This window comes from Eptatretus burgeri, chromosome 2 (assembly GCF_056783735.1).
Source record: "Eptatretus burgeri isolate ZD-2024b chromosome 2, Ebu_testis_v1, whole genome shotgun sequence".
In the NCBI taxonomy this organism is placed as follows: Eukaryota; Metazoa; Chordata; class Myxini; order Myxiniformes; family Myxinidae; genus Eptatretus; species Eptatretus burgeri.
The window spans coordinates 108,523,973-108,548,865 of record NC_140962.1 but is presented as its reverse complement, the minus strand read 5'-3'; the positions used below and the strand labels follow the sequence as shown (position 1 = coordinate 108,548,865).

Here is a 24,893-nt window from a genome sequence, read left to right as displayed (position 1 = left end):
ATTTTTGAATAAAAAATTTATTTATTCTTATTAATTTATGAGAAGAATAATCTAAGTTGTTACATGACCTCAGTTAATGCCCCCTGCATATTCACCATTTTTGGTCAAAGTGGCATTTTCAACTTCCTCCAGATAGAAACGTCTGCATTTATCAGGCATTCTGATAACAGATCCTTAAATTTCATATGCCAGTTTATAAATATCTGCAGTATCACTTTGCTGGAGTGTTCAGTTTCAGATTTATAAGCTCGTGAATATGAAAAAAAGAGGATAATTATAAAAAACGTGCATGTAAATAAAAATTTATTTTAATATGAAGCCATGGCTGTTAGATAAAATTATTCAGTCAGTAGACACATCTTATATGAGGCAATCTTTTGAAACAAAAAATGAAGATCCTAAACCCCTAGCCACATGGTCAAACCAGGGGACAAAATTGGTCCATTTTAGAGCCCTCGGAGGCAAGGGCTTATTGTAAAACTTTTATAATCCATCACCTAACTGTATTATCCCAACAAAAATGTATCTATGGATAGATAATGACTGTGTTATGAGGAAAAAAAATTCTAAGTTCCATATTTTCAGGAAGGCTACTATAGTTTCACCTTATTTTAGCTCGTTTTGGCCCAAAAGCAATTTTTAGCTTCCACTAGAGTGAGAAATATTCATTCCAGAGGCTATCTGATGCCATAATTGAAAAATGTGGATGCTAATTAGTAAATATTTGCAATATTAGCTTTCTAGAGGAGTCCATTATAAAATTATAAGCCACTGAAGTTGAAAAAAAATGCGTTTTTGACATTTGGCATTTTTAGGGCGAAATTTCAAAGGTCTCTCGAGATAGATATTTTTTAAACTATGAGGAATTGAAAGCTAATCTTTTGCATGGTGAAATTGCATGAAAATCATTTTGCATTACATGAAAGCCATATAGATCTACATTTCAGAATTTTTCCAGCAAAATCTGAGGAGGTGACCTGGGGAGGTTTTTGAAATTTAGGTGAGTTGGCACGGAATGACCCAATTGCGATATATAATGGAGTTGACGGAGTGTACAAAGAGAGTGCGAGTCTGAATAGGTGGATAGATTGAAAGTTAAATGTTTGTGGTCTGTCAGGACAAATAATTTTCTGGCTTCTAAATACGAGCAGAAGTGCCTGATAGCGAGTTATACAGCAAGTAATTCCTGATTAAATGCACTGTACTTGAGGTTTCAGAGTTATAGAGAAGAAGGCCAGTGGACGCCAGTCTGCATCGATGAACTGACGAGGAGCCGCACCCGCTCAGACACATCTACCATCGGGCTTGTTTGCGCTTTTTGCTTCAAATGAATCAGGAGTCATGCATTGGCCAGTGCATCTCTGATGGTGTTGGCGGCTAACGAGGTTGGCTCAGACCATCGGACAACTTCAGGGTTCTCACCAGTTGTGAATAATTCATTCAGCGGCTGCAGTGTTGTGGCTGCAGTGTTGTGGCTGCGTTTGGCATAAATTGATGGTAAAAGTTGATGAGGCACATAAACTGTTGCAGTTTGCATTGAGACAACGGTCATGGGAAATCCCAAATAATCTGCACCTTTTCCTCGAAAGGATGGGCGCCTGAGCGGTTACACGGTGGCCGAGGAAATCCAACTCCGGAATTCCGAATATGCACTTTGTGGGATTGATAACAATGCTGAAGTCCTGCTAACGTGTGAAGAAGAGATGTAGGTGTTCGTTCCTGATGTGTTTCTGCAATTGCACTGGCGATTAGAATATCATGTACATACACGTAGCAGAAATGCAATCCTCGGAGCAGCTGATCGATAAAACGTTGAAAGGTTTGTGCGGCATTGCGTAGGCCGAACGGCATCTGAAGGAATTTAAACAGGCCACAAGGCATGATGACTGCTGTCTCCGGGACGACATCTGCATCCATGGGAATGTGATGGTATGCATGAAAGAGGTCGAACTTGGAGAAGATTGTAGCGCCATGGAGTGTTGCGGTAATATCCTGAATATGTGGAATGGGGTAATGGTTTGGAACAGTCGCATTGCTTAAGGAACATTAATCCCTGCAAGGACGCCAATCCCCAAGTTACTTTTTGGATACCATGTGTAGTGGTGAAGTCCAACTGCTGAACGATGATATGATCCCATGTTGTGACGTATGGTCAAACCTGAGTGGTCAACACAGTGACCGGGTGATACTAATTTCTCAGGTGCTAGTCGACGAGCACGTGCAAAAACAAGGGGTCCCGTGGCCTCAACGTGATGCATGATCTGATGTTTGTTGTGCTGGATTGTTTCTGATGAGCTCATTACGGATGAGAAGTCATAAAGTACTGAAAAGGACATGTGGGTGTGGATGGAAGACTCATGATATTCAGCGACAAAATGGTCGATGCTTTCTTGAGGACACGAAGCTCTGTCGAGGCATCCAATAGATGGCAATGTTTGACATCTACAAGGAGATTGAATTGGTGCTAAAAATCCACACCGATGATAGAGTGTCTGGTGCCGGCAATAGTAAACACCCAAGGAACTGAGCAAAGTAAACCCAAATCAAGCTGGAGGAGCCGTTCTCCAAAAGTAGCACTGTTGTTCGTGGCATGCCATGAATATTCCGGTCAATTTTTTTTTTCATTCAGCGGCAGATGGCGGAACAATTCTCACTTCTGCCCCTGTATCCACAAGAAAATGAAGTCCACAAGTACGATCCACGAGAAAGAAAATGTGACTGACGTATGGCCAAGGTGAACTCGTTGCCATTAGTTGTGAGCCTCGTCGTTTCCCTGTGACTGGTACGAGCACGGTGCTTTACACTGACAAGCATTAGCACCAAAGGTTACGTGGTGCCAACACCAATCTGGAGTGTTCACAGAAGGTGAAGGCGAACGGCAGCACAAGTTTTGTCGTTTTGCACTATCACTACAAAAGGGAACACTAAGATGGGCATGATTGGTGTTGGGCGGCACAGAGCTCCAGAACGAACTTCTTAAGGTCCGCCATTTTAGATTGTAGCTGTGTGACGTGCTGATGCGGAGGTGTCACATTAGTCACGATGGAGTAACGGTGTCAATGGAATTATGAGCGAGAAACCCAGCGGCGGGTCGTGCCACCTCTGTTTTAGCTGCAAGTATCATATGGACGTGTGGTAATAAACATTGCAAGAACAACTCACCAATTATTGACTGGTCAAAGGTGGTGTGGCAGTTGTCGAGAAGCTGCTGCATATGACACAGTAGTTGTGTGGGTCTTCGATCTCCTAAATCCTCGGCTGTAAGTTTTTGAAAGCGGGCGGTGCTCAGAGGAAGTCGCATACTTTGAGTGCGATGTTCAAAGTCGTGTATGGAGCGTTTATCGGGGGTTCTTGTAAAACATCTCTCACCACCGTCACATACTCTGGTGACGGGGAGCCAACAAGCTCTTTGAATTGCGTCAACTTGGTAATAATGTTTCAGGTGTTGAATCGGGCTTCAACTTGCGTAAACCACAGCTGTGGGTAGCAGGTCATTTGGCCAGAATGGCGGCAGCTTTATCGAAGCCATTGCCGCCGATGAAGCTGGTTGAGTGTCTGGGAAGGGCACGGCTGGTTGGTCATTCTTGGCGACTGGGTGCGTGCTTGTAACTCATTGTCCGTCCATTTGGATCACGTCGGGGTCGTTCAATATAGCGTGGAAGAAAAAAATGTTCAAATTCCGAATCGATTCTATATGCAACTACAATGGAAAAAAACGCTGAAAAACCCCTGCCGAGAAACTCCATTAAGCCAAAGCGAAGGCATATTCACGTATTACGAAACCAAAGGCAAAATGATGCCACTACAGATCTTTAACAGCACTTCGGGCACCCAACTGAATGTCCATCTGAGGGATGGGGCACTTGGTGATCTGCAACGTCCTGCCCGCGGAGCACCAATCGAACCATTTAGAGTCTGGTCGGGAATTTAACCCAAATGAGACCTCTCAAGTAAGTGCACTCGTGACCTCAGTACGTTCCTTCAGCCCACCTGATTGCACCACTAAACCCCTTCAATGCCCACTGTTTGTGCATTTCGAAAAACGAGTAATTTGCCTTTTTGTGTTTTTCCACAATAGGTGGTGTGACTGTGTGCAAGTGATTGCAGAGTGTTTGAGAGAGCACGCATGGGGAAAAGAAAGACCTCGCAAGGGCTTGCACAGGAAGGCCATGGTGACTCTGGGATTCCACTTCCCATCCAAACGTTCTTATGGCGTCAGACAAGGTGATTCATTTATCTACAAACAACATGGCCTTCTCAAATTTACCTTTGTCAAGCACTGTATATGAATGAGGCGTTTATGCTATATATTGCTTACGAGGAAATACAACCCGTCGCTTCGCCGACGAGTCAATGAAGTGAGGTGGGGAGGTGGGGGGGGAGAGAGGCGAGAGAGAGAGGCGAGAGAGAGAGGCGAGAGAGAGAGGCGAGAGAGAGAGGCGAGAGAGAGAGGCGAGAGAGAGAGGCGAGAGAGAGAGGCGAGAGAGAGAGGCGAGAGAGAGAGAGAGAGAGAGAGAGAGGCGAGAGAGAGAGAGAGAGAGAGAGAGAGAGAGAGAGGCGAGAGAGAGAGAGAGAGAGAGAGCGAGAGAGAGAGAGAGAGAGAGAGAGAGAGAGAGAGAGAGAGAGAGAGCGAGAGAGAGAGAGAGAGAGAGAGGCGAGAGAGAGAGAGAGACGGAGGCGAGAGAGAGAGAGAGGCGAGAGAGAGAGAGAGAGGCGAGAGAGAGAGAGAGGGCGAGAGAGAGAGAGGGCGAGAGAGAGAGAGGGCGAGAGAGAGAGAGGGCGAGAGAGAGAGAGGGCGAGAGAGAGAGAGGGCGAGAGAGAGAGAGGGCGAGAGAGAGAGAGGGCGAGAGAGAGAGAGGGCGAGAGAGAGAGAGGGCGAGAGAGAGAGAGAGGCGAGAGAGAGAGAGGGGGAGAGAGAGAGAGGGCGAGAGAGAGAGAGGGCGAGAGAGAGAGAGAGGTCGAGAGAGAGAGAGAGGGCGCGAGATAGCGAGAGAGGGCGAGAGAGCGAGAGGGCGAGAGAGAGAGAGAGAGCGCGAGAGAGAGAGAGGGCGAGAGAGAGAGAGGGCGAGAGAGAGAGAGAGAGAGAGGGCGAGAGAGAGAGAGAGGGGGAGAGAGAGAGAGGGCGAGAGAGAGAGAGGGCGAGAGAGAGAGAGGGCGAGAGAGAGAGAGGGCGAGAGAGAGAGAGGGCGAGAGAGAGAGAGAGAGGGCGAGAGAGAGAGAGAGAGGGCGAGAGAGAGAGAGAGAGAGAGAGAGAGAGAGAGAGAGGGCGAGAGAGAGAGAGAGAGCGAGAGAGAGAGAGGGCGAGAGAGAGAGAGGGCGAGAGAGAGAGAGAGGGCGAGGGAGGGAGAGGGCCAGAGAGAGAGAGAGAGAGGCGAGAGAGAGAGAGGGCGAGAGAGAGAGAGGGCGAGAGAGAAGGCGAGAGAGAGAGAGAGGGCGAGAGAGAGAGAGAGGGCGAGAGAGAGAGAGGGCGAGAGAGAGAGAGGGCGAGAGAGAGAGAGGGCGAGAGAGGGCGAGAGAGAGGGCGAGAGAGAGAGGGCGAGAGAGAGGGCGAGAGAGAGAGAGGGCGAGAGAGGGCGAGAGAGGGCGAGAGAGGGCGAGAGAGGGCGAGAGAGAGAGAGAGAGAGAGGCGAGAGAGGGCGAGAGAGGGCGAGAGAGAGAGAGAGGGCGAGAGAGAGAGAGAGAGAGGGCGACAGAGAGAGAGAGAGGGCGAGAGAGAGAGAGGGCGAGAGAGAGAGAGGGCGAGAGAGAGAGAGGGCGAGAGAGAGAGAGGGCGAGAGAGAGAGAGGGCGAGAGAGGGAGAGAGGCGAGAGAGGGAGAGGGCGAGAGAGAGAGAGGGCGAGAGAGGGAGAGGGCGAGAGAGGGCGAGGGCGAGAGAGGGCGAGGGCGAGAGAGGGAGAGGGCGAGAGAGGGCGAGGGCGAGAGAGGGCGAGGGCGAGAGAGGGCGAGAGAGGGCGAGAGAGGGCGAGAGAGGGCGAGAGAGGGCGAGAGAGGGCGAGAGGGGGCGAGAGAGGACGAGAGGGGGCGAGAGGGCGAGAGAGGGCGAGAGAGAGAGAGAAGGCGCGAGAGAGAGAGAGAAGGCGCGAGAGAGAGAGAGAAGGCGGGAGAGAGAGAGAGAAGGGGCGAGAGAGAGAGAGAGGGGGGGAGGGAGAGAGAGAGGGGGCGAGAGAGAGAGAGAGGGGGCGACAGAGAGAGAGAGGGGGCGACAGAGAGAGAGAGGGGGCGACAGAGAGAGAGAGAGGGCGACAGAGAGAGAGAGAGAGAGGGCGACAGAGAGAGAGAGAGAGAGGGCGACAGAGAGAGAGAGAGAGGGCGACAGAGAGAGAGACAGAGGCGAGGTAGAGGGAGGTGAAAATATCCTGGAAGCTGAAGAATGCCAACGTTGTACCAGTGATGATGAAGAACCTCACATAGATATTAAAAACCATCCCTGGGAATATCCCTCCAAACAAAGTACAGTTGGAAGCCGTCCGGGGCTCAGTAATGATCCTGAAGAGAGCCCTCTGTACAAAACTTTGAAAACAGAAAACTTCACAGCTTGGTCCATGAATCGTGATCCTCTTACTGAAATATAGGTGGATACTTTGAGCACACCTTTGGAGGACTCCATTCCACAGATGTTGACACCAATCAACGGCACACACACACACACACACACACACACACACACACACACACACACACACACACACACACACACACACACACACACACACACACACACACACACACACACCTGGGAGTGCTCCATCCCACTTTCTGGAACCCAAACATGGAGATACCAACCAAACAATCTCACACACAAACACACAATGGTGGATACTTCGATACCTCAGAGGGATCCGGTGCACTTTCTGAAACCCGCATATGGAGATAACAACCAACAAGCAAAACGCACGCACGCACGCACGCACGCACGCACGCACGCACGCGTGCACACGCACACACACACACACACACACACACACACACACACACACACACACACACACACACACACTTCCGTAAATGGTAACAGTTTTTTTTTTTTCGTTTACCTTGTCGAGGCTCTTTTGAGAGCGAACACACAATGCACATCAAAGGGGGAATGAGACAAGAGGGGTGGGAGTGGGAAGGACAAAACAGTGGGGAACAGAGACATTAGGAGATCTGTGGAAGGGAGAGGGATGGGGCGGGGTACACGGGGAATACAAGATGGATATTACAGGGACTTTCAGGAAGGAAAGCAGAGAATTTGAAGGAGGTGGATTTGGGGTGGATTAACGGAGGTGGAAAAGATCGAAGTTTTGGATGGGGGATCATGTGAGAATTTTTTTTAAATGATTTTAAAATGATTTTGAAGGAAGAACGAAGAAGCATTTACATCAAATGAATATTCAGTTTAGAGATATTGCGAAAAGGGAGAAAGAGAGAATGGAGTACAAGAAGTATCGGCAGAAAAGAATTGTGGCACAATGAGATAGTTTTGGAGTGAAATATATATTTTTTATTTTTTTTGGGGGGGGGGGTGAAGATTGGAAATAGGACAATGCTGAGTAGGTATAAAGGACAATATTTTGTAAAAATCATGTAAAATACGGAACACGGCACCACAATTAAGGGCACAGATTTTTTTTTTTAATGGAAGCTACGATGAGGAGTAGGCCTTAAACATCATGAAAACAAATTTGACAAATATCGCACAACAAGGTATGTATGATTTAACACGGAAAATTGGACGAAAACATAAACAGAAACACCGGGATGAAAATATAACAGAAAAACACGACACATCTGTTTCAGAAAACTTTGCTTTCACGAGGTGGGAGAAGCAGCTGCAGATTCGACCAACATGTGGGGAAATGCTCGAACTGGAAGTCGAGGGGCTAAATTGAGAAAATAAAGATAAGGGATGATGATAGGAAAGAGAAGGGGTGGGGGGGGGGTAGTTGAGTGTGAAAGGAGTGTTGAGAGCAGGGAAGGAGATATGAGTAAGGTGAAGTACAGGAAAGAACGTGTATGGAGCATACGTGGGTGGAGTGTCACATTCCGCCATATTTGCATGTGGACTAGATATGTAGTTCTGAAGGATCATCCAATACAACATCAGTGCAGATCCATAGACGACTGACCAGAGTGGCCCAGAGATCTATGGAAAGGAGGTGGTAGTTATTTGCGAGACATTTGATTTGATCCACAACGAGATTCATCGACTCAATAATGGAGATTTATAGCGGTTTGCGCAGGGTTTATAGACTAAAAGGAATCCTGATGAAGCAAGGCAATTGACCATATACTTAGTTATGAAAAGTAACCAGACATATTCCATATTATTGTGAATGCCAGTATCCTGGAGATTTCGATGCCTCGATTCAAAGGTGGTAAATAAGAAACAAATTTTCTTCCTCTTCTTCTTCTTTCGTATGCAGCACATGACTGTGAGCAGCATTAGTGGCTGAAGGGAGGGGGGGTAGCTGTGCTGCTGATACTGTGTCCCTTGTAGGTTCGGGCAGGAATTTGGATTTTGACGAGGATGCCGGCGCCAACTCGCACACTCTTCGCGGTTGGATCTTTAGCATCCACTAATTATCACCACAGATGGGACGTCCAGTTTAACATCGATTCGAGGGATGGCACATGCATTGACGAATCGCTCTGTTTGTGAAACACCAGGATCACAGTTGATAGTTTTCAAAACAGCAAGATGACAGTATATCGAGGAGGACGATTCAAACCCAGGTTAGGCAGCTTCGAGGTGAGTAGACATACCTCGAGGATATCCCGCCAGACCTTAAAAACAAATACATTTACATAAGCCTCCTGCAAGGTGCCATGTTTGTGTTACGTATGTGAAATTGAACAACTTGCATAAACAACCGTCGACCCCCCATACCTTTCCCCACTCTCTTTGCTGAAAACATTCCACTTACTTTCCCACCCCTTAATCTCTATCTTCGCCAAATCCATTTTGTCCCTCAACCCGTCTCCCCAATTCTATGATCCTTGCTTCTCTCGTCTTTCTTCCTGCTTAATTCTCGATATTCCCTCAATTCTCCACATCGGCTCCTTCCAAGTTGTTCATTGTACCTAAGAAGATGATTTACTCAAACTACGAAGTAGAAATTTGATTTGTTGCTTTGACTTTTGTTTCTCAGTGCCTTTATCCGGCCCAAGTTGGGGAAGCAGTACGAGGCCTCGTGTGTGGTATGTTGAATTGCCTCTTTTTCTGAAACTCTATCCTACTTGTCAGCCCATTTGTCCTAATTTAAACCATCGCCAGGGTTCTAGCCTGAATGTCATTGTCTCATGACATCTCCTTATCATCTCTTGGGTAATGTTTATTTTGCATGTAGTCGGTTCAGTTGTCTGTGTTGTTGCTGATCTTATAGACTGTGTGACTTTGAGATGGTTTGCAATTCCATGTGACAGGCATTACCCCACCCCTCCCCCTTTCCCCGATTTGAAACCACATGACCACACAATGATGAAGAAATCCCCTCCAGGAGGTGTGATGCAGTGCCACAATCACTGCAGCTCGCTCAAATCCTGAAGAATCTTTGACATCCGCCATAGAATGCTGACAGATGGCGTCGCTGGCTTAACTCCATCATAGACACTTGTGTAATCAAGGAAAATGAGCAAGGCCAAGTGCAGAGGAAAATGAAAATGAGCAGAGCAAGGGGGGGTGGGGGTGAGGGCATGTACTCCATGTTGATGACAGTCAAGCAGCAAGAATTACAAGTGCATTCAGATGGTCCACAGATGAGATTGCCTGAAATGTCGAGAATGTAGTCATGTTCCTGTGCTTATGATGTGCTGAAGTGCACACCTTACCCTGTATGTGACCGTAGTGAGCAGCATTATCTGTTTTTAGCAGTGTGTGCAGAGACCAGGATTCCTCAGCAGTAGAATTGAGGCAAGGGGGGCAGAATTTGTTTGGGAGCAAAAAAAAAATAAAGAAGAACACCATATCTTTCACTTTATTGATTAAGGATAGAAAAGAATATCTTGAGATAAAACAGCAAGTTGCAAATTGAAGAAGAAATCGAGGCCTCAAATCAAACTAAAAGGCAGCATATTAATTACACATAGGTTATGCTGCTCGTGATCAAAACGGAAGTGCACAAGTCAGATGTTTGAAAACCAGAAGGTCACAAAAAGTGATCGTACTCGCGTACGGCAATATTATTTTAACTAATCATAATACTGAGAATCTCTCCCTCCTCCAAATCCTGGTGGCGTCCAATCAAATCTGTTTCTGGTGTATTTCCCCCCCCCCCTCCATCCCCTCCCTTACCTCAAATGGCTGCACTGCTGATACCGCACGTGAAAAGGCTGAATGCCTAAACTCGGTGTTTGCATCTAAATCAACTGACCGAAACCCATCGCTTTCTGTACCCACCTTACTCATCACACCCAACTGTCCCTGGACTCTGTGTCCTTTTCTTCTGACAAGGTGGAGAGTTTGCTGTCAAACCTTGACTCAGATTCTGCAATCGGTCCAGACGCCATCAGCCCATGTGTCCGAAAAACCTGCTCTTCTGCTCTTGTTCACCCTCTCTCTGTTCCATTCACCCTCTCATTTGCTCAAGGTCATCTGCCATCTGCTTGGAAATCAGCAAACATTACTGCCCTGCACAACAAAGGTGCCAAAACAGATCCCTGCAACTACAGACCAATCATCCTCCCAATCATCAGCAATGTTATGGAATCCATCATCGCTTCAGACATTAAATCCTTCCTCTTCTCCAATGGCTTGATTTCCGATCATCAATTTGGTTTCAGACCAGGTCACTCTGCCCTGGATATGCTACTTCTGCTCTCCCAACAATGGATGGATGGAGGTCCTCAATGCCACACAGGAAATCCGAGCCGTATCCCTCGACATATCACGTGCTTTTGACATGGTCTGGCACCCTGCCCTGCTCACCAAACTCTCTTCCTATGGTATCCAAGGCCATCTCCACTCATGGCTCGCAGACATCTTCTGCTGTCGCAGTCAACGTGTGGCCCTAAATGGAGTTCTTTCATCCCCTCTTCCTGTCCAGGCTGGAGTTCCTCGAGGTAGAGTTCTGGGCCCTGTTCTTTTTCTGGTTTTCATCAGTGATCTCTCCGACTCTGGAAAATCCTCTTTATCTCTTTGCTAATGACTCCACCCTCTGCCGTTCCATCTGTCATCCCTCAGACCGGCAAGCAGCAGCTTCTTCGCTCACTGCAGATCTGGTAAAATCACAAACTCGTTCAACACGAGGAACATGTCTTTCAATCGGGACAAATCTCACACTCTCACTGTCTCTCTGAAAGGACCGTTTAGACCCCCCCATCTACTTTCTCAATAATTCTCTGGAAGAAGTCCTTTCATTCAAGCTTCTGGGTCTCAACTATCTGCCATGATCTTTCCTGGGAAAGCCACATTTCAAACCTCGCTTCCAAAGCCAGTCGCCGACTGGGAATCCTCCGTCATGCAAAGTCCTTCCTCAGCCTACCTGAGTTCCTGACCACATACAAAGCTTTCATCTGCAGCCTGATGGAGTACTGCTCTCCCCTCTGGGCTGGTGCTCCTGCCTCTCACCTTTCTCGGCTTCACACTGTTGAAACCAAGGCATTTCGGATCATTGGTATCTCCCACGGTGAGGCTTAGTCTTTGGGCCTCTCACTCTCTCACCACAGGCAGGTCGGTCATCTTTCTATCTTGTACCGTCTCCTCTCCGATCTTGCCCCCTCTGCTTTTACGATCTTGTCCCCCACATATTTCTGCAGGGTGCTCAAAGTCCCGCAGCAGCCCCCTTCTGGTAAAACTACCAAAATCACGAACCACTGCTCACCTTCACTTTCATTCCTCTTTTTTTCCCACCTTTGGAATAAACTCGCACACTCTCTTCAATCCCATTCTTCCCTCCAGGTCTTCAAAACAGCTGTTCACCACCACCTATTACCTTCCCCCATCCAAAACCTTGATCTTTTCTACCCCAGTTAATCCACCCCAAACCTACCTCGTTCAATTTCCCTGCTTTCCTTCCTGAAAGTCCCTGTAATGTCCATCTTGTATGCCCCGTGTTCCCCACCACATCCCTCTCCCTTCCACAGATCTCTTAATGTCTCTGTTCCCCACTGTTTTGTCCTTCCCTCTCCCACCCCTCTTGTCTCCTGCCCCCTTGTTGTGCATTGTGTGTTATCTCTCATTCGAGCCTCGACAATGTACACAAAAAAAAAATTCAATCATAGCAAGTGAAGAGTTCATTGAGCACCTTACTCCATGCAGTCTGGAGAAAAAGGACATGGGAAGGGTGTTTTGAACTCTTGCTTTGCATTTCTGGGCACAATCTATATTTCCTCCAAGCCATCATTTTAGCTGAATTTCGATATTCCCCAATGCTAAGAGTGAAAGTGGAAAATTTGATTTATCGAAATAGCATAAAATGGTGTAATATTTAGTCCAAGTTCGGTCCTGCTAAACTGGAGGCTTTTGAAAGTGACAAGAAGGGGATTTGTTCTACAGTGTTAAAGTATATGATCAAATTGAAGACCACAAGGGGAAAACCAGAGATGTCAGGATAAGTCAATTTTGAAGAAATTGAAAAACAAAGTTTCAAGACTTTGGTAGACTGTTTAATAACTGTCATATAGATTTATTTTCCAGTAAAAGGAAGAGTGATCATTGGCCGATCAAATTAAGCATTTCGCATTTGCCAAGCTTCTGTGTTATTTCATTTAAGAGCAAAGAACGAATCAATGTTGCAAACTGACGTCACTGGTTATTCCCTTGTTTAATAATTGCCAGGCAATTTTAACCCAGGATGTGTAGCAAATTAATGCTTGTTGGTTATTTGCATACATAACATGACTTTGGTGATCACAGATTATTTTTTTCAACATTAAACGGTCATTGTTTTTTTGTTTGATTGGTGTTCAACGCCATACTCAAGGGTATTTCGCTTATATGACGACGGATTCTCAATTTCTTACTCCGTACTACTTAATATGATGGAAAACCGGGAGGAAACCAAGGATAAACCACCCCCGCGATAGCCGAAGTCACCTCATGTGACTCCCTCATATACCTAAGCAGGTTGATTGGGCGGTGGGTACATCGAATGAGGATGGGTACTCAGACACGCTAACCATTAAGCCATGGCGTGGGTCCTATAAAAGTCACAATAAAGGTTTGACCAGGCTTGAACCACGATATGCACCAACTACGGAGCCCATGATGTAACCAAATAGGCCATTGTAGTGCTCAGAGTTTATGCTGTGAAAGTTTTACAACCTTTCATTTTTTAGTTTCTCAACTCTGAATATTATGGTGGAACAGTTAACATGAATGAAAGGGAGATAACCAGGAGTAAAGTACTGACAACTCTGGGTTTCTACTTGTTCAGCTTTGACGACACTTGTTTTTTCATTGCACAGCAAAACTTTATACCATATAAATTATGTGACACTCCTGGTTATTTGTTAAAGTAATACTGTGAGAGGAAACCTTATGTTGCCAACTATTGGCAGGTGCAATAACCCTGAAATTTATAAAAAGTGACATCTCTGGTTTTCCCCTTGTGGTCTTCAATTGAAATAAAATAAAGGTTTAAAAAAGCTGTCGGGGAAAAAGAAATTGTTTACCTCTGTTGATGCAGCATCTTTTACACCACCTTATATAACACCTTAAATTAGTTATTCGTGCCTGTTGTTTGTGTCCTTTATGATGTCATTACTGTTTGGAATGATTTTAAATTTTGTTTGCCTGCCAGAAAGGCAGACAGACTAAAAAAAATTTTCCTTACTCCTTTTTTTGGATTGGAGATATTAAGGGCACACACACTGAACCAACACGCATATGTGATAAGGAAGATATTCCGTGCAATTTGCCAAATTAGTGCTAAACTGCAGTTTTTTGTTTCCGATTAGTGTTCAGTTTCATGTTCTACAGTTTTCAAAACATTAAATCCAATTGAAATTGAGTAGTTCCTCGATCATAGACCGACGTCGGTAGACGGACTGACAGATGGACAAGGTGAACCAATTGCTGAACCCTGCTTTTCACTTTACGTACGCTGGGTAATTCTGGGTGTGCTCTGGCTTTCAAAAGGAATTGGGCACTGTGGCGAATCCAGGTTTAGAATGATAAGCCACAGGAGAAAGGAAATAGCCACATATTTTATTCAAAAGTTTTTTTTTAGCAATATGAAATAATAAGTTAATTTTAAGGTGGATGTGGAGTTTGATGGGTGAGGTTGGTTGCATGAGTGAGTTGGATTGTTCAGATTGGTTGGATGAGTGAGTTTGACGTGTGAGATTGGTTGAATGAACGGCCATCAGGGGAGGTGGTGATTGTGAGGGATGGTGGTGATGGTGTGTGTGTGTGTGTGTGTGTGTGTGTGTGTGTGTGTGTGTGTGTGTGTGTGTGTGTGTGTGTGTGTGTGTGTGTGTGTGTGTGTGTGTGTGTGTGTGTGTGTGGTCGTTGTGCCTTTAGTAGGTGGTAGTGGGGGATGGGGGTGGTTGTGGACCAGGATTGGACCAACCTCATGCCAGTCAAACTCGCTCGTCAAACCAATCTCACACATCAAACTCACTCATACAACCAATCTCACCCATCAACTTCACTCATCCAACCAACCAAAGTCACCCATCAAATTCTCTCATCCAAACAAACTCGTCCTACTACAGGTACTTCTACTGATTATGTCAAAACTCACCTGGCAACCACTGACCCAACGAAGCATGTAGCGCTGAATCATTCTGGGAAAAATTTTTTTTGAGAGAATCATGGGAATCGTGCGTAATTTCGGTCGAATTTTTTTTATTTTTTATTTTATTTTAACTAGAAACTAGTTTAAAACTACTAAAGTTAGTATATATGAGCTTGTACGAAATCACGCTCGATTCCCGTAATCCAAACATACAAAATGGTGGCCGTCTCAACGAAGGTTGAATTCTGTGCTAAAATCACCCAAAATTCGTCTAAAACTGGTAAAAACCACCAAAACATGGATTAGCCACAGTGGCTAATGGGTGGTTTAAAATATTCGCCACAGGTAAGGGGGATTCGCCCTGTGGCGAGCGGCAGTGCACACCCAGGTAATTAGTGGTCGAGTGCTGCACAGCACTCTCACTATCCTAGCACAATTGTACGAATCTCCATGGCACCTGAAGGCTTATTCGGTAGCATTATTCAATGCTAAAACATGTGTGGTGTGTTATCACAGTGAAATTCACTAAATACAGGACAAACTGGAATCGGCTAATCCTTTTGAGGAAATGTCAAAATCTGCCTCCTAAAAGCTCCGAAAGACTTGTGAGGACAAAATTATTGTCATCGTCCCCCTTCAGCTGCGGCATCTCAGGCATAGATGTAGGGTTACCCTTTTTTTAAATATATGAAGTTGTTCTCCATTGTATAGCTCTTCTCAAAAAAATAAGTTGGCTAAATCGGGTGCAGTGCTCATTTTTCTTTCTCTAAAACCTTCCTCCTTAATGTGGCTTTACATGTTGCCGTAATTATATGGCTTTAATAGTCTTTTGATATCCTGTTTATATGTGACATCCATTCAACATTGTTATTCTATCTCTTTTTTTTTGACAAGAGACCCTTACTACAGCCGTGCATTGCATTTTTATGACTTTCATTTGCAGTTTGAACCTTCGTCATGAACACCACCTCGTGCAATAACGGCATCAACCAACCCCCCCCCCCCCCACTTCCCCACTTCCCCACACCCTACAACTCAGTATGATGCTGTTCTGCCAAGCTTCATAAGAAAAAATCTGAGGAAAATTATTTTTAGAAAAAAACAATCTAGGCTCATGGAAGACCATGGAAATAGGAAATGTAATGTAAACGTACTGAGCAATAGGGCCGTGGGGTAAGATTTAGACACAACAAGCATCGGAAGGAATGAGCTGAACCTGCAAGTGAGATGGATGGGTTATATCGGATGGAGGATTTCCTAAGATGGTGTTGCACTGTATACTTGGAGTCCTGGGGGGGAACAGTGGGATTGAATCGTCCTTGGAAGGCAGTTACACAAATTGGAGAAAATAGTTACAAAAGAGTGGAGGTTGGTGGAATGCCTTGAATTTTGGAATTTAACCAGGAACAGGAGCTGGGGAGAGTGCGTGCAACCTCGAGGAGATGGGAAGGTTAGAGGAGTTCGACCGGAGGAGAAGCAGTTAAAAAAATCAAAACACAGAAGTCATTGACCTATCCGCAACATGACAACATCAGACCTTGTGACCCTTTCTTTCTGAGTGCAGAGGTTGTGCGTGCTTTGGCATCATCGTTGGGAGATGGCAACGTTGAACCAATAATTAAATGATTAATTGGGTGAACAGAACAAATCAACTTGCGTTCCCACTTTTTATAGGACTGCAAGATAATTGTTTTGATCCTCCAGTCAATAATGTAGTGATTCTTCAAGTAAAGGCAATTGTCATGTCACAGGAATATTCCTTAATTTTGACCTGTCGTATTCAAATAATTGAGACCTGAACTCTGTTTTTGGAAGTCTTTTACAAGTCAATGTGCTTTACATTTTTGCAAAGTTTTTCATTTTGTTTGCTTGCCCTGAATTTTAAGTCTCAGCAGTCTATCGAAGGGAATGATATTCAGTCTCGAGGTTTTTCTTTCTTGCCTCAATACAATGTGCAAACAATTTTCGGAATGATGACGGATTATAGAAGTTACACGGATCTGCAGTAAACAAACAGCCCCAGTCAACGTCACCTTATTGTTGAATCGGCCAGGGAACATTTTTGACCCAGTCGTTCATAAATCAACTGGCTAGGTCTGACGTTCAACTGAAGGTGGAATTTGGAATTTTTCCAGGATGCCGGCGATAACTCTCCAACTCTTTGTGAAAGACACTGAGGGATTTTTTTAATGTCTACCGAATAATTTTAGCAAATAGTTCCTCTGGCTTAATGACCTTCCGATTGACGGCACACACATCACTGTGTCACCATGCGTGCAAAACACCAGGGTGATGGTGTATAGCTCGGCTGAGATTTGAAACCAGCCTAGATGGCTCACAGGTGAGTGGGCATACCTCAGCTATCCTGCCAGCTCATAAGTTACAAAAATTTAGCAATCAGTTCCAAAGGTGCAGCCAACATTGAAAAATTTGTTCAAAAAGACAAAATCTGGCAAATTTTCATCTGGAGAGTGGCCTGAAACGGGGAATATGTCGGCCACATGTTCTGAGATCATAAACGCCTTCCTTAAGCAGCAGCGCCACGAAATGCAACAAACCGTAACATCGAAGACACCATTCTTGTCATTGCTTGTGCTTTTGCAATAATTTTTCTAACTTCTTTATGCCGTTGGCTAATTCACACTGTTGTTTTATTACAAACCTCTGTGAATATGAATTTTTGTCTGACAGTATGGTGCAGAAGTATCACACTTACCCTGTTTGTTTCCCACTCTCGGGTCGATTCCCAACCCAACTACAAACTTGGAATTCCGATTACTGTTTCTTCATAAGTGCAGATCGTTTTCTGAGCTCCAAGAGATCCTCTCCAAAAGCCAAGTTCACTGCACCTGCTCTGCCTTGTCTAATTGTTGTCAGTCCCATTTTCTTGTCCATTTTTAGCTCATCTGGAATTGGAATTCCAGAGAAGGTATTGTCATCGGTCCGGCCGTCTGCCCGTCCGTCTCCTATTTTGACGTCTCTGGCCAAACTGCGGGGCTGTTCTGGCTGAAATTTGGCAACAGCAACGTCCCACTCCTGACTGGTAACGGGGTTTGCAAAGCTCATTCTGTTTTAAAAAAAAAATTTTTTAATGGGAGCATGTGCCAGAACAGGACGTCACTGCGTCCACTTTCCGTCGGTACTCCAGGGGCCTCCGTCTGGCCTTCCCCAAGGCAGATGCCAGGCCCATCCCCATCTCCTTGAGATGCTGGTCAACCTGCTGCAACCATGAGGCACGTGGTCGGCCCATCAGCCTCCTCCACTCACGAGACTCCCTCGCTGAGAGAATCTGGTGAGCAGGATCAGCGTCAGGAAAACGAGCCACATGTCCATACAGCCGCAACTGACGCTCACGGACAATGCAGGTAACAAATCTCATCCGAGTCTCTCTCAGCAACCGCTCGTTGGACACAAAATCTGACCAGCGATAGCCAAGGATTCTCCGAAGAGACCTGGTACCAAAGGAATTAAGTCTCCGTCTCAGATCCTTGGTCAGAGTCCAAGTCTTGCATCCATAGAGCAAGACTGGAAGCACCAAGGACCTGAAGACTCGGACTTTCGTCCTCCTGCACAGGTACCGGCAGCACCACACTCCATGATCGAGTGAATCCATGACTCCCCAGGCCCGACCCAGACGTCTATTGACCTCTGACTCACAGTCAGCAGAGACATGAATATCACTGCCAAGGTAAGTGAATCTCTCCACAACCTCAACATCCTCACCAAAAACAGACACAGACAGGACAGCAGCATCCAAGATGTCATTGAAAGCATGGATCTTGGTTTTGACCCAAGAAACCCATAATCCCAGCGGCTCCGACTACTCATTCAGCACCTCGAGGGCCCCAAAAGGATATCTAAAGTCTCCGCAAAGATGACTGCATCATGTCCGAGATCTTGACATTCCCAAACGATGCACCGCAGCTTGATCTTTCTGACATCCTCCCAAAAATCCAGTCAATACAAGTGCTGAAAAGTGTGGGGGCCAGTACACACCCCTGATGAACTCCAGTAACAACTGGAAATAAGTCAGAGATGGTACCACCACACTTCACAGCACTCTCAGTACCAGAGTAAAGTTCAGACATCAGATCGATCAGTTTTGGTGGCACCCCACGAAGACCAAGAATCCTCCAGAGGGCATCCCGATTCACTGAATCGAACGCTTTACAGAGATCAACATAGGCTGCAAGCAGCCCCTGCCGAAACTCTCGTCTGTGTTCGGTGAGGACACGAAGAGCAAGGATACGGTCAATCGTTGACCTCTTTGGTGTAAAGCCTGACTGCTCTGGACGCTGGTGCTCAAGCAGATGGTGGCGAACCCTATCAAGAATTATCCGTGCAAAGACCTTGCCTGGCACTGAGAGCAGCGTCGCCCCTCGGTAGTTGTTGCAGTCTTGGCGATCACCCTTCCCTTTCCAGAGAGGGACAACAAGGCCCCTCTTCCAATCAATTGGGATGATGCCTGCGTTCCAGGCAGAGCACAAAACTGCATGCAACGACACGAGTGCAGCATTTCCACCAGCCTTGAGAAGTTCAGCATGGATGCCACAGATCCCTGGAGCTTTACCCTGTTTCAACTGGTTCACCGCAGCCCGTGTTTTCACAAGCGAAGGTGGACCACAGTTGATTGGAGGGTCAGCAACAGGGATTGTAACACCCCTGACGTCCAACTCGATAGCTGGTGGATCAGCCTGGTACAACTGCTCAAAGTAACCGGCCCAGCGGGCCTTCACTTCAGACTCCTCTGTTAAGAGCCTACCACTCTCTGCTCTAACTGCAGTGCTCCGAGGGATGGGCTTGGATGAACGCAATGCGTGAATTCCCCTGTAAGCGGGACGAGAATCACCTGTCCACAGGTGATGCTCTACCCCCTCACAGATTCTTCGCACATAGGCCTCCTTGTCCACCCTCAGTGCACGTACAGTTTTACGCCTCAGCTCCCTAAACAGCTCAGCTCTGCCATTCAGCCTGGCCCTGCGATTCTGGTCAATGGTATCCAGTGTCCCTTGAGTGGCAAAATTCTTCTTTGCCCTGCGGTGAGTTCCAAGACAGCCACCGGCAACATCAAGGACGGTGGTCTTGAAAGTAATCCATAACTCTTCAGGACCCCCCAAAGCACCCAGACACCACAAATGTCCACTCAGCCTGTTCGCAAACTCCTCAGCTACTCTCTCATCCTTGAGCTTGCCAACATCCAGCCGAGGCTGGGATGGTACCATTCTCCAGGATTTAAGGTGCAGCTTTAGAGTTGCTACAACAAGCCTGTGGTCAGTATTGAGGAACTGAGCACTCCGGTAGACCCTGCAGTTCTGAATCATCCTCCAGCGACCGTCACCGAGGACGTGGTCAATCTCCTTTGCCACACCGCCAGCGTTGGAATACCAAGTGCAGCGATGAGCTTGTGGGCGCTGAAACCATGAACCAGCCACCCTAAGTCCATGACTTTTTGCAAAGTCAAGGAACTTAGTGCTATTCTGGTTCATAGTTCCTGACCCATGGGGACCAACACACGTCTCATAACCATCCCTATCAGTTCCCGTCGATGCATTGAAATCCCCCAAGACTTGAAGTGTTTCTCCTCTGGGGCACTGATCAACCACAGACTTGAGCGTGGCGTAGAATGTGTCCTTCACGGTGAGGTCACTCGCCTCAGTCGGAGCATAGACAGAGACCAGGGAAATGACACCTAAGGAGTGACGAATCCTTCATCTCATAATACGCTCGTTGACCGGTGTTACCTTAATTATCATTGGGGTCAACTTATTGGACACAGCGACAGCAACTACTTGAGTATGGTAACCATCAGTGACCAGACCAATAGTAGGTGTAACCACCCACCATTATCTCGCCACAATCCGGTCTCCGAACCTCAGAGAGTGCTGCAATACCGATGTCCAAACGCTTGAGCTCAGATGATAACAGAGACAGTTGATCATCCTCTCTTAGGGATAGGACATTCCAGGCACCCACCCGAAGGGACGGCCTCAGGTTAACCCAAGGAGTCCGCCGTCTGGTGGACGACACCTCAGCACCACTCCGACACACTCTCCCGCAATCTGACCCAGGGAGGTTACCCCGTGGTTTCCCTCCTTTCATCAAAGATTGGGGGTCCCGAAGGCTTTGCCCCAATCCCGTCATCTGGTGAGCTGCCCTGCGAAGGGAAGCTGCACAGGAGGTACTCCCACGGAGTGGGTTTTCAGATTTTTTTGCGTTTGTGTGTTTTGCGGAATGAAGGGTTTTACAGTGGCCGGAGTGCAAATCCTGCCACCAACCTCCTAATAAAAAAGTAACCCAACTGCAGGAGGACGTGTGTAGACACAGTTGGGCACTAGATATGGATGGCCGTTGGCTCACAAGGAGCTCCTCCGCCCTTTGATTCTGGTTACCTGACTTTCAGTAGGTTAAAATGGCTGACTTACTAAATTCCTTCAAAAATCTTCTTCTCTCGACCCGCCGGTCAGAATGCTACCAAAATTTGGGTTACAACATTAGGCCAGGGTAGGGACATTAAATTGTGGAGGTCGTGTTGATCACATGGCCAGAAGTGTCAAAATGGCTGACCGTCAATTTTTGGAAAAATTGCGTAAATTCCTTCAATAATATTCTTCTTCAGACCCACCTGTCAGAATGCCACCAAATTTTGGTTACAACGTTAGGCCAGAGTTCTGATATTAAATTGTGGAGGCCATGCCGATCACGTGACTGGAAGTGTGACAAAATGACGGTCCTGTAAATTCCTTCAAAAGTCTTCTTCTCCAGATCCACCAGTCAGAATGCCACCAAATTTGGGTTACGGCATTAGGCCAGGGTCAGGATGTTAAATTGTGGAGGTCATGCTGATCATATGAGCAGAAGTGTGTCAAAATGGCAGACTTCGGTAAATTTTTTTTGGAAAATTGCGTAAATTCCTTCAAAAATCTTCTTCTTCAGACCCACCAGTCAGAATACTTCCAAATTTGGCTTACTACATTAGGCCAGGGCCCAGATAAGCTCCAGGTCCAGTGGTGCTATTTTTACTTGATTCTGTTGTTTTTTATTTTGAGTTTGTGTTTATCTTGGTCTTGGCTGAAGGCCCTGTCACACCTTGACGTTTTAGCCAGCGTATGGCAAGGTCTCAATGGATGTAAAACGCTGGCGTACACTGAACTATTGATGTTTTTTAAAAGGTTTTGGGCGTATAATAACGTGTTGGACGTATGCATAACGTATTAGTAACGTACACAGAACGTTTTAATCACATATAGATAACTTGTACCAACGAATGCTGAGCGTGTTGTTGGCGTTCACAACCTATGCCCAACGATAGTCTAACTTCTGCATAGTAGTGGGGCAACTTCGCTAAATATAGCATAACAATTGTGCATTTTGTGAGGAAAGCACCAAATTTGGCACACTAGTCGCCTAACATATTGTTACGGCTGTGGAAATTCGCAAACCACCATTCAGGTCCCGTTGGTGAGATATCTCTTAAGTACATGTGTAGTTAGCCCAAATCCGTTGTCGAGAGGGAATTTATGTGATCCATCCGGGCTGCGATGCTTTGAGTAATCGTTTTTCTTTCCCTGTCTTTTATTTAAAACGGACGAAAACTGCCAACGATGCTGGTGGGTTTTTCGCGCCATTATTCTCCGCGCTTGGTGTGAGGAGGAGAAGAGGGAGGGCAGCTCGCCGCCGATTGGATGACCAGCATGAGGCGGTCGGGGTGAGGGAACGCCCCTCTTCGAGAACCCTCTCGAAGGAGGATGGAGCCAAAAACGGGGGCGGAGTGATGGGCGGAGCCCCAGGGGATAAAAAGTCGGTCACGGAAGGAGCGCTGTTGTTGCTCTTGCTCTCTTCCTGTCTTCCGGCTCGCTCGTCCTCTTCTCTTCCTGGTGGCCGCTGGTCTGGTCTTTTGTGAGGCGGTCCCTAGACCCCGCTGGCGGGACGGAGCGTCTGCCATTCCCTACACCGCGACCTCGAGCAACAACTTCCCCCCCCCAACCCCTTCTATCCGCGCTGGGATAGCGCCGGAAACTCCATCCGTGTCGTCGAGCGGCCAACACATGCCGGCGCAAGGCACGCCGGAGAGGACTCGCCTACCCCGCCAGGGCACGGAGTCGCGGCCAGGCGCGATCACGTCGACGGACGTGGGAGAGGGACTCGACGGCCCAAAAGGAAGTCACCATTTCTTTTCGGGGTTTTTGTATGGATCTTGTGGCGCCGTGTCTTGTAAAGTAGAACTGTTTAAGTGTTTCCCTGTGTCGGTCTGATTCGGTTGTAGCTCTGCATTGTTACTTTTGTTTGGGTTGATATAGGTGCATTTTGACTGTTTGGCTGTATATGTGTGCTCTCCGTGTGTTGTGTGAATAAAGTGCTTGCATGTTGAACTGTGCCCGTTTCGCTTCGTCTCCTTCCTTTTAATTGACCCTCCATCCTGCTTCACGTTAAGGGTTCGTAGTGGGCTTAATACGTCCGATAATTAATCGGAACCGTCGAGGCCGACGATAACGCCGCTTGGTTATCACTGTAGCACGGAACGGACCGCTTAAGCGGTTCGTGTCCGGAGTCGGCCTGCGGCGAGATACGATCGCCCGGTCGATCATCCGCGCAGGTACTTAGGTAGATCGAATTTGGCGAGCAACCCTATCCTGCGCGGGTGGGCAATTGGCACAGTAGTGGTGGGGTTAAACCCCCACCCGTGACTAGCTCCCGGCGTTGTTCCGAGAGGGTCATGACAGAATTGTCCGTTCCGTTGGGCGAGGCGGCCACCATTCGAGTCGAGCGGCCGATCGCACGCCGGTGGGTGCGAATTCGCAACAATATTATGAACAGATTTGGATATTGGGCTTTCTCAAATTCAGCCGCTGATGGCTGTGGCAGCCATTTTCCACTGCCATCAAAAATTTTGAGATGGCCCAATATCCAAATCTGTTCATAATATGATAGGCCACCAGTGTGCCAAATTTGGTGCTTTCCTCACAAAATGCACAATTGTTATGCTAAGTTGCCCCACTATAGCACGGCAGCGTATCGCTGACGATCACGTGGCGTAGGCTATTCATAGGCTGTGGCTCAACGATTCAAATCATAACCGCACAAGACATCGAAGTGTGAAGCCGCTGTCACACCTTGACGTTTTAGCCAGCCTATGCCGACGTATGAAAAATTTGCCAAACCAAGCTGGCACACGTCGAATACGTTATGTGTAAGTTTTGTGTACGTTAATAGCACCCTGGCATATCTCGTCGTACGCTGGCTTACGTCGTCATACGCCGAGTACGTCGAAATTTTCAGCATGTTGAAAATTTCTCGACGTATGATGCACGTTCCACATACACTGGCGTAAGTTGTAGGCACGTTACGCGATCGTTGACATACGTTACTTGTACTTTACTCATAAGTCGAAACACATCGACGTAATGGTTAGCGTCAGTGTTCCAGACTCCCTGGTTTTTTGGGGTTTTTTTTTTCTTCGGTATGACGGTGATGTTGACACTTCAATTTCTTGTGCGGTTATGATTTAAATCATTGAGTGGCAGCCTATTAATTATATTATATTATAACCGCACGAGAAATCGAAGTGTGAACATCACCGTCATACCGAAGAAAAAAAAAAAAAGAAAAACCAGGGAGTCTGGAACACTGACGCTAACCATTACCTTGACATGTTTCGACTTATGAGTAACGTACAAGAAACGTGTGTCAACGATTGCGTAACTTGCCTACAACAGTTACTCATAGGTTATAAATAAGTTTCGGGTACGCTAAACATTACCTCGACGTGTTTCGACTTATGAATAACTTACAAGTAACGTGTGTCGACGTGTGTCAACGATCGCGCAACGTGCCTACAACGTACGGCCAGCATTATGCGAAACATGTGAGTCATATGCTGGCATACGTCGAAAAATATCAAGCATGGAAAATTTGTCTAACACCTTGGCGTACTACGACGTATGCCAGCGTGCTCTTAACCTATACAAAACTTACCCATAACGTATTCGACGTGTGCCAGCGTTTTTAGCCAAATTTTGGATACGTCAGGCATACTCTGGCTAAATCGTCAACGTGTGACAGGGCCTTCAGCCATGTGCTCATGATTCTTTGGCCATCTGCATTTCACTTCCTTGTCTTTCTTCCCTCCTTGCTGTTCCATGAGTCTCAATCTTGGATAGAAAAAGAACTGTTGTATTGTTGCTTCAGACGCAGAGTAATGCATTGCATAATGTGCTGTCTCTCAGATGAAGTCGA

The 24,893-nt window shown here is 46.7% G+C and overlaps 1 protein-coding gene across 7 annotated transcripts in view; it reads left to right on the top strand.

The window, feature by feature from the left end:
• Positions 1–3,892: 3,892 nt before the first annotated feature.
• The window catches only part of UNC80 (unc-80 subunit of NALCN channel complex), a 449,893-nt gene continuing 428,892 nt past the window's right edge, over positions 3,893–24,893 (top strand). For 3 of the 7 annotated variants that reach the window (XM_085870661.1, XM_085870659.1, XM_085870657.1), the window contains exons 1-2: positions 3,893–4,224; positions 9,132–9,180. In XM_085870661.1, coding sequence (XP_085726787.1) covers positions 4,127–4,224; positions 9,132–9,180 — 147 coding nt within the window. In that variant the 5' untranslated portion in view covers positions 3,893–4,126. The remainder of the gene's footprint in view (positions 4,225–9,131; positions 9,181–24,893) is intronic. The other 4 variants (XM_085870660.1, XM_085870655.1, XM_085870656.1 and 1 more) reach the window with 3 other exon arrangements.